Source organism: Falco cherrug, chromosome 5 (assembly GCF_023634085.1).
Source record: "Falco cherrug isolate bFalChe1 chromosome 5, bFalChe1.pri, whole genome shotgun sequence".
In the NCBI taxonomy this organism is placed as follows: Eukaryota; Metazoa; Chordata; class Aves; order Falconiformes; family Falconidae; genus Falco; species Falco cherrug.
The window spans coordinates 58,208,093-58,220,095 of NC_073701.1; the positions used below are offsets into that span (position 1 = coordinate 58,208,093).

Sequence of the window (12,003 nt, forward strand, 5' to 3'; positions counted from 1 at the left end):
TGACTCCAGACAGTTGATGCATGGGATATAGTGGAGCTTTCTTCTGGAGCAGTTTACTTTTACAATAATACAAATGTTATTTGTGCCATCTAAAGCAAATACAAGTAATACAAAAAGGCTTTAATAGATAAATCAAGTTGTTTCAATAATTTGAGACCTGATTAAACTTCTCTCACCAGTTGTGAACAAACACTGGAGAGCTGAATCAGTATAGATTTTGTATTTAATACCATGCATGTGCTATCTTTCATCAGTTAATAAGGAGAGTCTTAAGCAGTGAAAGTCAAGGATTGATAGCTCAGTGTATCTGTAGCCTTTCATTTCCTGTCCAGGAAATTACTGGGAAGCGTCGTGTGTCACAGTTCCCTGTTGAGCATTGTGCTTCTTGGCAGTTCATTTAATACGGCATAGAATACATAAAGGCACTAGAACTTAGATAATCACAATTTTGGTTCAGATACACTAAGCAAGTTAGAGGGTTTTGGTGCACCTAGTTCACTTTGAAATCTACTTGCAAAATGTTTCTATCAAAAATTATGTTAAAATGAACTATAGAAGGGTGGAGAGAAATGTCTAAAACAGAAATCAGTGGGCAAATCTGTCAATTAACTATGCATCGTTCTTTAGTTATTCAGGGTATGCAGCCATAAAAAATGATATGCAACATACTGAGATCTTGGAGAAAATCATAATTGACTGAACATTAATATTCAGATGTTTAGGAGAAGGATATATAAGTGGAATTTTGTCATTGCTTAGAATTACAGCTATGGTTGCTAAGAAATACTATCAGCCCTTAAAGTTTGCCTTCCCTTTTTGGTTATAATTGTTGATCTTTTTCTTTTGTATTAAGCACTCTCGGATGTCAAGGATGAGAAGGTTGCTCCTGAATTAACAGTGAGCAGCTGTTGTGGAAAGCTTGGAGTAGGTGGGCTTGCTCTGCTTCCCAGCGGCGAGATCAAGTGCCCCTTCCAGTGTTCATTACCTGTAACTTCCCGCTGCCGGCAGCCTTGCAAAGAGCTGCCACCAAGAGGGACCTCATCCTCCACCAAACTATCCCTCATTGTTAGGGGTGGATTTAGTTTAAGCTGAGACTACAAACACAGTAAGAGGCCTTAATGAGGATCGTGCTGCCTGAGAGGCTGTGGGTTGGAAGTTCTGGATGTGTAAATTTCTTTTGTATGTGGACGATTGTTTAGATTTAACAAATAAACTAACACTGAATACATTTTTGGTTACACTTGTCAGGCTATAAAAGAGGCAATACTTGTTTAATTCCTGCAAACCTGTTTGGCTTTTTAATGCTTGACTTAATTGTCTTTTGGGGGTGAGTATTTAAAACTTGGTACTTTTCAGTTGTGGCAGTATTCCAGTGTGTTTTGTTCTAAGGTAAAAATTAGATTTATGTAGGTACCTCCTTGAGAGATTTTTCTTATTTTGCCTGTTCTGGCGATTTTATTTGTTTTGCAAGTACATTCTTGTGGTCGTCTTCTGTTTGAGGGCCAGATGATAGCTTACAAAAAGGAGAATTGGCTGAAGCTTCTTGGAAGTTTGGACCAATGTGAATGGTTTTGATACTGTGAGGTTAAAAAAAACCTACAGAGGTATGATACTAAGTTGCCCATAGTAATCGGTGCTTCAGGTGTCTTGAATACATTTAGTAAATGTGAGCCTGTCCTGTATGTCCCTAATGAGTGGTTTGCACCCAGTGAACAGTGTAGCCAGTGGCCTTCAAACCCCTGTCGGGTGTGGAGTTTTTGTTTTTGTTGTAGTGGTTGATCTTCCTAAAGAATATGAAGGATATATATATATATATATATATATATATATATATAAAAAACAGGTCCTTATTGCTTTAGGAACCGAAAGTGGAAATACTATGATGTTGAGTAGTAACATCTTTTGATCTGTAGTTTAATTGAAATTACGGCATTAACATTCAACAAGCCCAGTTTTGTTGCTAACAATTTTTTTTCTTAAGACCTTTTCATTTTTCTAGCGGACGAATTTAAGATGCAGATGGTGCCTCTTCAATTCTTCTCTCTAGTATTTCTTCACATACTACTCTACAAAATTCTTTGGCCTGTCAGCCAGCCAAAGCAGTGAGGAATCTGATTCCTCGCTACTTTCAAATATATTCTTATGCACCAAATCATACTCCATTGCTGAAACTTTTTAGAAAGCTATAAAAAGTATTCTTCCAGCTTCCACTTTTTGAGAGAATGTTTAAGTTCAAAACAACTGAGGCACTTTTTCTTCACTTCTCTAAATAATTTTGTTACAAGACTCTTGCCTAACCTGAAAAACTATTTTATTATAAATTACTTGGCATTCAGAATTTGGACCATGAACAAGATTTGGTACCACTAGAATGATTTGTGCATCCTAGTGTGATGCATATGAAACCTTACCAAGTTTGGGGTTGACTTTCTGTAGGTAAAATCTATGTTCCCCTCAAACTGTTCCTTGTTAAACAACAGAAATGACAATGCTGAAGAGGTTAGTGACATGTTAGAAGTGCATCTGTGAGTTGGTTCACATTATAAATGGACTGGAAAGAGGTAATTAGATGGCCTGTGTGCAGGAGTAATAATTTGCTTATAGAAAATGTTAAGTGTTCCTCAGACTGTGTTAGTCAGTATTCTTGTATAGATGCAACTTAAAACTGAAGCTTGGTCTGTGGGCTGCAGAAAAGTGGCTGGTAACATGATTTTGTCTGTGGTGGGCTAAATATCTTAAAATACATTATTCAAATCTGTTGACTGTTTTCTGAATGTTTCTAGTCAGTGGCTGGTGCCATCTCCGTGTGACAGATACATGGCAGAGAGGTCGGTGCTTGTTCTTAGGAGGGGAGTTCCACAAGCATTCTGTGTTGGTTGCGATTAAAGCAGGAAATCTTCACCCTTGGTTCTGTATGTGCAATTTTGTACCTGTAACTAGCTCTACAGTTGACATGACTGTACATAAGAATTGATAAGGTGATGAGACATAGATACATAACTGAGGACTTAACAGATTTCATGTGTGCTGTTATATTTGATTTAAAGATGCTTTCAAATGCTTTTTTTTATGGTCTTAAAAGATGGGCTGTGCTTCATGTTTAGTGGGACTTGAAAATGTCTGCTATTCAATTAAGTGATGTTACAGCAGTACAGGCCTTGTATAAATTAAGCTTGAACTAATTTTTCATTCAAGTGGGGATTTTAAAGATATTTTTTAGAGAATGTGTGCTATTTTTTCATGTTAAATTGCTGTAACTTTGGGACAAACTGAATTTTCTGATGAATTGCAAACAAAATATATCGTAGGATGTCACTTTTGGCCTCATCACGAATTAATTTCACAATTGAATCAAATACATATTTCAAACTGTCCATGTAATTCAAATAAATGAAGTCTTTTAGATGGGTTATTTTTTGAAGGAATTCAGTTGTACGTATTTTGATTATACAGGCTACATGTACCTACCTTAACATTAGTTCTTAGACTGTTTCTACACACGTATGTTGTTACTAACCAACTAACTGCAGAGCCCTGTTACATAGAGCTTAAATTTTTGCCAGGCTAGCAGTTCAGCAAATGGCAGTCACTTGTTTTCTCTCTGTGTGTTGTGCTTGCCCCTGGCCAGCAGCCAAAGCACCCACCCAGCCCCTCGGCTACTCGCCTCTCCCATGGGATGGGGAGAAAATAGAAGGAAGGCAAGAAGGGTCATGGATTGAGACAATGACAGTTTAACAGGGAAAGCAAATGCTGCTCCCGCAGGCAAAGCACAAAAGAGGATTTCATTCACTACTGCCCAGCAGCAGGCAGAAGTCCAGGCGCTTCCTAGAAAGCAAGGCTTCAGCACGGGTTCCTTGGTAAGTTAAACACCATGACCATGAATATCCCTGCTTCCTCCTTTCACTGAGCTCTTATGGCTGAGCACAACGGCACGTGGTATGGAATATCCCTTTGGTCAGTCTGGGTCAGCTCTCCTGGCTGTGTCTGCTCTCAACCTCTTGCCCACCCCAGGGGAAGAAGCGAGAGAGCCTCAGTGTTGTGCAGGCACCGTTCAGCTACAGCCAGAACGCTGGCGTGTTAGTGACGCTGTTTTAGGCACAAACCCAAAGCACAGCATCACGGAGGCTGCTATGACAAAAGTTAACTCCATCCCAGCCCGACCCAGTTTGATGTGATGACAGCTGTTCTTGATGGTGTCTGAGACCATGTCAGCAAAAAACCTAATCCTTCCTATTGAAGAGGTCACTTTTTTAGTGCCCATCTAAACCTGATGCAAACGCCGTTTATATTACGTACAAGCAATTGGTATTCAGTTGTTCTGTTGCTTGTCATATTTCAATGAGATGCAACACCAGAAACTTTTCCAAAATACTCTTGCTATATGAATTGGTCCAGATGTCCTTTAGGTTGGGTGGTTGCGTACCACCTTTGGGCACTGGTCTTGGAGACCTGGTTTTACTGGTGAAGTAACTGATGGAGGAGGCAAAGTCTTTAAAGGACAGATATTTGGGTTCAGGGACTTGATAATTCCTCAAGCAGCAAAACAATACAACTACTGCTACCAAAAGTGCTGATATATATATACGTATATATTTATGCTGTTATGGTTAATTTGTGTAGTGTATGGTGAACCACATAAGCTGAAAAAACTCAGGCTTAACCAGTTCTTCTAGCCAGATCAGTCATACCACAAGTTTGGGTTTTTTTCCAGTGAGGTATAGACCTGAGTATATGCATACAGCAAGTTTGTTAAAGTCATGGACTTGCGATGTTGGAAGGCACTTTTAAAAGTTTGTCTATAATAGACTAGCTAGACTATCTCCTGTTGGAAGGCACGTCTGTCTTCTGCTAGATGCTTGTCTCATCAGAGGGCACCTTTGTAGATCCTGCAGTCTATTATGCAAGCACTTCTGAGGTGTTTGTGGACTTCCAGGGCAGACTGAATGACTGTGTGTGGTTGGTGATTTTCTGTGACTTCTGACTCCCTTCCCATGAGCTCTGTCTTATCTTGTAGTTGTGTGGCTGATCATCTATAGGTAACCCTTACGCTGCCAAAATCGGTTCAAATTATGTAACCTCTGAGGTAGGTACAGTCTGGGAATTTATGGGTGGTCTCTACGTGGTCATTTAGCTGTTATTAAGTAGTATGAGAGTGAGGGTAGGTACTTGGCGCTCTCCTGTTCTCTGCACCAATCTATTAATAGTTTCGTCTGGACCTGGTTTCCTTATCTCTCGTGAGAATGTTATGAGAGACCATGCCAAATGCTTCACTACCATCAAGATGAATGACACGTTGTTTTGCTTTGGTCCACAGGACTGTCATAAGAGGAAATGAGATTTGCTTGACTCAATTTGTTCTCAGCAAATCCATCTTGGCTGCTTAATCATCTGTTATCTTCTAGGTCTTTAAGAATAATTTGCGTACTTCTGTTTTCTCAAACAAATGAAATTAGACTGGTCCATAATTCTTCAGCCCTTCCTCCCCAATATCTTCTTGCAAATGGACGTAATTTTGGCCTTTTCCCAGTCTTTTGTCACTTGTCCATCCCCTGAGCTCTTGAAATAATGATGGCAGAGATTTAATAAGCCTACTCTGTAAGCGTGGTTTCTGTGCAAAGTCATTTGCTATGATCAGATTTATCCCAAGTATTCTCCAACATCGTTTCATCTTGTTAAAATCCAAGAGCTTACCTCTCTGCCCTTTCTACTATGACAAACTTGGTCACAACTGATTCTTCTAGCAAAGAACATTAAATGCTTAGATAAAGTGGGGATTTTTCTGTTTTGTACTCTCCTTGTGTTCAGTAGCTGTCTAATACTTCAAGTCTTGTGGCTGCTGCTGTGTTTAGAGGAAAAAATTGCTTTTGATGTCCTGTACTAATTAGGCTGAATTTTGTACCACAGCCTTTGTCTCCTGTAAGCTCCTTTTTCGAAGTGAAGGTAATGACAAACTAATGACTTATGATCCTACTAGTAAAAGTGTAGTAGAAGACTACACTCCCTCTACACTGAAACTGTTTCCCGACAAAACTTCTTTTTTCTTTCCCCCTGAAGCAAGGAAAGGATTGTCTGTCTTCTCTAGGTTTCTTCCCCTTGGGAGCTAACAACTAATTAACTAAGCTAACAACTGAATGTATTGAAGTCCTTTTTTCTGAAGTTGTCAGTTTCTGCTTTCTTCTTGAAATCATTTTTTGCTGAAGATCGTGAATTCATTTTATGTTCATTCTCATACAGCCCACCTCTTGTGTAATATTTTCAACCAGTTTGTTGGCTCAAATAAAGGAGAGCCTACGGTAGATTTTCATTGTTTTCTTCTAAATCCTGGATCAAAAATCATCATTTGTATTCCTAGTTGTTCCAAGCCAGTCTATCATTTGGTAGATGCCTATTACCAACAGCTGTTGGTTGATTAAAATCCCTTTAGTGCTACTAGAATGTGGGATGGTTTTGCTGGCTGCTTGAAAACCTGTGTTTCCCGTATCTTCATGACTTAAAAATCAAGTCTACATTCTTATCACAGATTTTCCAGCAGACCTATATCATTCACAGAAATAGACTTTAGAGTTGGCGTGTGTATCTTTGATAATCCGGGTACAGATTGTACATCTTTCTTTGTTGAAGAAGCTCCTTTGGCTAGTCCACTTGTCAATGATTTAATGAAGTCCTTTTTTTATCAACTAAATTGTGATTTGATTAGGTATTGAGACTTATATTTTCTGTCAGCATCTCTTGCATTAATAATAACCGTACCTGTTCTCCTCCTCCTTTCCTTTTTGACCTTACATTGAATAATATTGTTTTATTTTTTAGATCCTTGTGAAGTCCGTCTTTCTTTATGCTTTTTTGATACTTTTCCATAGCTTCATTTCTTTCCCTGTTCTGCCACATGATGACTTGAAAGTTCTCCTCCCTGCTGTAGCACACCTGTATAGACAAAGACTTGGTGGTGAACTGGGCAAGTCAGATGTAGATGCAGTTTATTTCTTGGTATATACTAGCTACCCTGCGCTGTGATTTTTGTCCTCCTGTTAAAATCAAATGGATGGTCTTAAGGTTGCTAATATATCATCAAACTACAGTCAATGTTACAAATAGTTTTAAGGAAAACTGTGCTGAAATGGACAATCAGTACCTCTAAGGGGGAAAAAAATGACAAAAACATCTCACAGACTTCATTTGGATTTAAATTTCCCCTTCAAAATTCTGCAATTTTTTAAGCTTAAAAGGTGTATAGCTTAGGGTTTCAGACAACGGTGACTGTTCTCTCATGAGAGGAGAGGAAAACGTGTGCGTAAACTAAAGAAGATCACAGTTTCTGAATTCTGAGTATAGGCAATAAGGTGCCTTTTAGAAATAAAAGTATGCTTATTTATTTCTTAATATCAACATGAATTCCATTTCACAAGAGAAATAAGATTGCTGTGTGGCACCCTGACATAACTTCTAGAACAGATATTTTTTGATAGCTGCTTCAAGGAACTTCCAATTTTTTGGCCAGCGATTTTAAGTGTTCACTTGTGTTACGTACAAATGCTGTGAACTTCAGAAAAATGAGTTGAGCTCTAAACAAAATCTGTAGTTTAGCAGTATTCCCATAGCCATATACCAGCTCTGTTGTACAGTAGCTAGAACAAAGAAGAAATAAACATTTTCAGTTCATGAATGTATGTCCTTTGATCTGGCATTGATATGGGAAAGTCCACCTGCAAAATAAAAGTTGCAAAAGCATCCTCTCCAGGGAGAAGCAGTCTCTCTGTGGGATGCATAGGCAGGCAGCATGGTTAAAATACTTGCATCACCTGAATCTTCCCTGCCTGTTATATAGGACCTGCTGACATAGTGTACCTCTGATTTATTTTTTTTTTTTTTGCATTTGTGAGTCATTCTGAAGAGGTTATGAGAGACAGGAAAGCTTTGCCATGCTGTAGTTACTGCACAGAGCTGTGATAGATAGGAAGGCTACTGGGTAGTAGGGTCATTGATCTGTGGTGTCCCAGCTGCAGAACTAGCATCTAACAATAGATAAAATAGTGCTCTGTTACGCCAGTAGGAAACAAGCCAGCTCAGTAGAGCTTGGTTTTGTCACTGGAGATTCAGAGTGCGCTAAGCAATCTTCCACTCATAAATTGTTCAGCTGCAGAACTGTCTGTGTACCTCAGGCCTAGCAGGTAGGGGTATCAAAGTCCAAAGATTCCAACTTGTTTTCCTATCATTAAATGTGAAAGAACATTCTTGATAACTTACAAGACTGAGCTAATACATGAAGACGTGCTTTCCTCTGATGGGCAAAACGAAATAAACTTTTGTGGGTTAGTGTAACAAAATAATTTGCATTACAGGAGCAGGTAGAGTAACCAAATTATTACAAATTTATTGTCAAGCAGAAGAAAGGATCCTTACTACATTTTACACCTGGGAAACTCTGGAAAAGTGAGGCCAAAGGAGTTTGCTTCAGACCTCCCATGAGTTCTGAGGCAGCTGTGAACCTGCCCTAGTCCTGAACATCGAGCATGACAATCCACTTTAAGAAGGGGGTTGTCTGAGTGACAACAGGCAGTTTAGGCTGGAAACTTTTGCTGTTTATTGTTGTGATTAAGGGTAAGGTTCCATGAGACTCCATGGCAGCTATGAAAACTGTCTCAAATCTTCTGTTGTGCTTCTCTGTTGGTCTCTTTAAGAGCAAAATGAATTCCCTGATGATGGAGATCTGTAAATGCTAGCTATGAGGTGCTGAGGTTTTGAAGGGAGGCCGGCTGCAGCTGAGTTAGATGTGACATGAAGCTTAGTACTATCAGTGATACTTGCCTTGTGCAGCTCCCTGCTCAGTGTCTCGCCTTCAGTTGATCAGATTTGCAATTTTTTCCTCTCGGTCTGTGATCTGTATATGTACCAAGTTAGGGCCCCGTGATGCCAGCCATCACATCCAGCTAGGCTGCCCCGGTTCCGGGAGGCTGCAGGGCAATTCACCAGTGGTGCTTTTCAAAGGGAAGTAAGTGGTGCCCGTTTTCCCTGCCTGGTGCACTGGGACAGAGAAAAATACATGTTTGAAGGAAACCTACTGAGATAGCACTCCCAGTCCAGATGTGCTGTTCAGCCCTGCACACTGTAAGGCAACCTGTTTATTCCAAGTAGGTCACGAAGAAGTTTTGGAAAATGGGAGAAGCAGGGAGGGAAATTATCAGGGAGAGCAAGTGACAATGGTAGGTGACAAAATGAGTGTTTGACCTTAGAATGTTAGAGAAATTAAAAATGCTAAAACAATTTCCCAAGCAGATTTGAGAGGCTGAGACAGTACCTTGACAATGCGATCAAGTTACTGCTTTAGCAGCTGCCTTCTGCTCACATAAAATTTCTGAGCTAATAGTAGTCTCGAATTAAGTAGTAAACAAATTCTTAAAAAACTGACCAACCAACTAAATAAATCCTTATCCTGAGACATGGGTATTTCAGAGACAAGTGAAGCTGTCATAGACATATAAATACAAATGACCTGTGTGTGACTCTTACCTTCACAGGCGATTATTAATTGCTTTACGATGCGGTTAGAGAAGAGCCTTGCGGTCAGGGTCTGGCCCTTGCAGGGCTCAGGCAGGACCGCGGCCCTCCCTGCCTGGATTAAACAGCATTCCCTTCCAGTGGAAGGGCTCCTTGCATGTCACCAATCACCCTTCAATATATAAGGTACGTTAACCTTTCATTACAAGATACAATTTCTGTCCCTCAATACATCTTCTCTGAACCCGTGTTTCTCAAAAAGGGAGAGGGGTGCATTCCTACACCGAGGCGCTTCTCCGCGCAACTTTTCCATGTGGAATCTCGGCCCCTGCTCGCCTGTGGCGCCCTGTTCTCTCCGCTCTGTCCCCGCACCGCTGAGCCCGGTGCTGCTCAGGGCTACCCGCCGCCGCGGGCAGCGTGCCCCCCCCTCCCCGGGCTGTAAGCGTTTTACCTCCCCGGGCTGTAAGCGTTTTACCCCCCCGGGCTACAAGCCCGTGCCCGCGGCGGAGGCAGAGGGCAGGCCGGCTTGGCTGCCGGGCTCGGGTGCGAAGCGGTGCGGCCGTGCCGCGCCGTGCCCCGCAGCCGTGCGAGGGGAAGGCGGAGGCGCCGCCCGAAGGCAGCCCCAGGCGGGCGGGGGGAGCCGCCTGGCAGCGGGGCCCCCGGCGTGGCGGTCGGCAGCGCCGCCCTCCTGGGCCTGGGGGCTCCTGGGGGGGGCGGCGGGGCTGGGCAGCGCCTGGGGGCGACGCAGCTGGCCGTCCCCTCCCGTCCCGCCCCGGCGGTGCGCGGCGGTGGCTTGAGGTAAGCGGGGACCGTGGGCGTCTGCCTGCCGGCGGCCTTCGTCACCCGGAGACGGGTCGCCCCTAATCGGGCTTCCATCAGCCTCCGCGGGGGCGTATAAAAGGAGCCGCGGCGGGGCGAGGCGGGCAGAGCGCGGCGCTGCCCCCCGCCCGGCCGGCCCCATGCAGCCCGCCATGATGATGTTCTCCAGTAAGTACTGGGCGCGGAGGGGCTTCTCGCTGGACTCAGCCCTGCCGGAGGAGCGCCCCGCCGTCGGCAGCCTCACCGTAAGTGGCGGGGCTGGGAGCGGGGCTTCTCCGGCGGGAGCACCCCCGGCGGCGGCGGGGACCCCCGGCGGGGCAGGCGGGGCAGCCGCTGGGCCGGGGAGCTGCGGGGCGGGCCGGTGCCGGGGGCCGAGCGCCCTCCTCTCGACTAGGGCAAGTGACCGGTTTTTCGGCAGCTGCAGGGGCCGATGAAACTAACTTTGCGGTCTGGTCGGCGCCTGTTCAGAACGCCGCCTTAAAAGTGTCTTTAAATAGTAGTAGAAGTTCCTTTGGTAATAGAAGCCGTGCCACGGAAATGAACGAACTGCTGCTGGAGGGATATAAAAGCATCGGGGTCCAGTTCAGGTGATTTTAAGTGCTTGAATTTTGAAAGGCTTTGATTAGTCCTGCGGCCCTTCTGCCCCCGCAGAATCTGCCTTTTCGGGGCGCCCGTAAGCCCGGGGGCACGGTACGTGAAAGGCATCCTTGGGAACGTGCCCATCGCCGGCAGCGGGGCTGCGCTGGCGCCTGTGGTACCCCATGGCCGGGCGCCTGGCGCGGGGCTTGCGGTGCCTGGCAGGGTGCGGGGGCGACGTGCAGGGGGTGTGCAAGTTCCCTGCTGAAAACCCCGGAGGTGGGAGCCTGCTCTGTGCGGTGGCACGGGTGCATCAGGTGCTTGGGTGGCACCAAGCAAGGGACGAACTTATGTATGCTTACAGGTGTTTGAATAGGTGCGCTGCAGGAGGAGGAAAGAGTGTTAGTAGGTGCTAATGATGTGATCGGCTCCGAATAGGGGAAATATTTAGGATTGTGAAGACTTACCTCCTATAAAATCTTTGCAACACGTGAAGATTCATGTCACTTGAGCAGAGCCAAAAGGATGCACCTGTTTGTACCAGTTGTGAACTGGCCCGTTGTCTTTATAGTAAAATGCAAAATATCGCTATTTGTACCTGCTTTGCTTCTGTTGGAAATACTGAATAAAATGGGATAAATTTGTTTTACTGCCTTTGTATTTGAGTTGCTTTCTTCACTGAGTTCTGCCTTAGATGACTTTTTTTCCCAAGTACTTGCACTTGCTCCAGATAATTCTTAGGAAAACCTTAGGGAAGTTGATTATTTAATTATGAAGTGTACTAATGAGCATGGCTGATAAAGATTTGAGTTATTGCAACATCACATCTTCTTCTAGGCTCATAACAAATAGATGTTCTAGTATTCACATGCTTGAGAGAGTCTTTCAGTCATCACTTTGGGTCATGCTCACTTAAGAGTATTGTGGAACCTCTGATAGTCTTGGAAGGTGCCAAGTGCTCTTGTTTCCCAGAGGAACTGATGGTACTGAGATTCTCAGATGCTCAGTTGACTACGTGCTCCTTGGTACATAGCTTCCAGAAAGCACGGTGAAAAATCACAGATGCTATAAAAACAGCACCTTTGTCACTTCATGTGGAGACTGTGTGCTTGA

At 43.6% G+C, this 12,003-nt stretch overlaps 1 protein-coding gene across 1 annotated transcript in view; it reads left to right on the forward strand.

Moving 5' to 3' along the window:
• The first annotated feature begins 10,154 nt into the window (after positions 1–10,154).
• TPH2 (tryptophan hydroxylase 2) overlaps positions 10,155–12,003 on the forward strand; it is a 54,497-nt gene continuing 52,648 nt past the window's right edge. Inside the window, exon 1 of the mRNA XM_055710551.1 lies at positions 10,155–10,559. Coding sequence (XP_055566526.1) covers positions 10,455–10,559 — 105 coding nt within the window. The 5' untranslated portion in view covers positions 10,155–10,454. The remainder of the gene's footprint in view (positions 10,560–12,003) is intronic.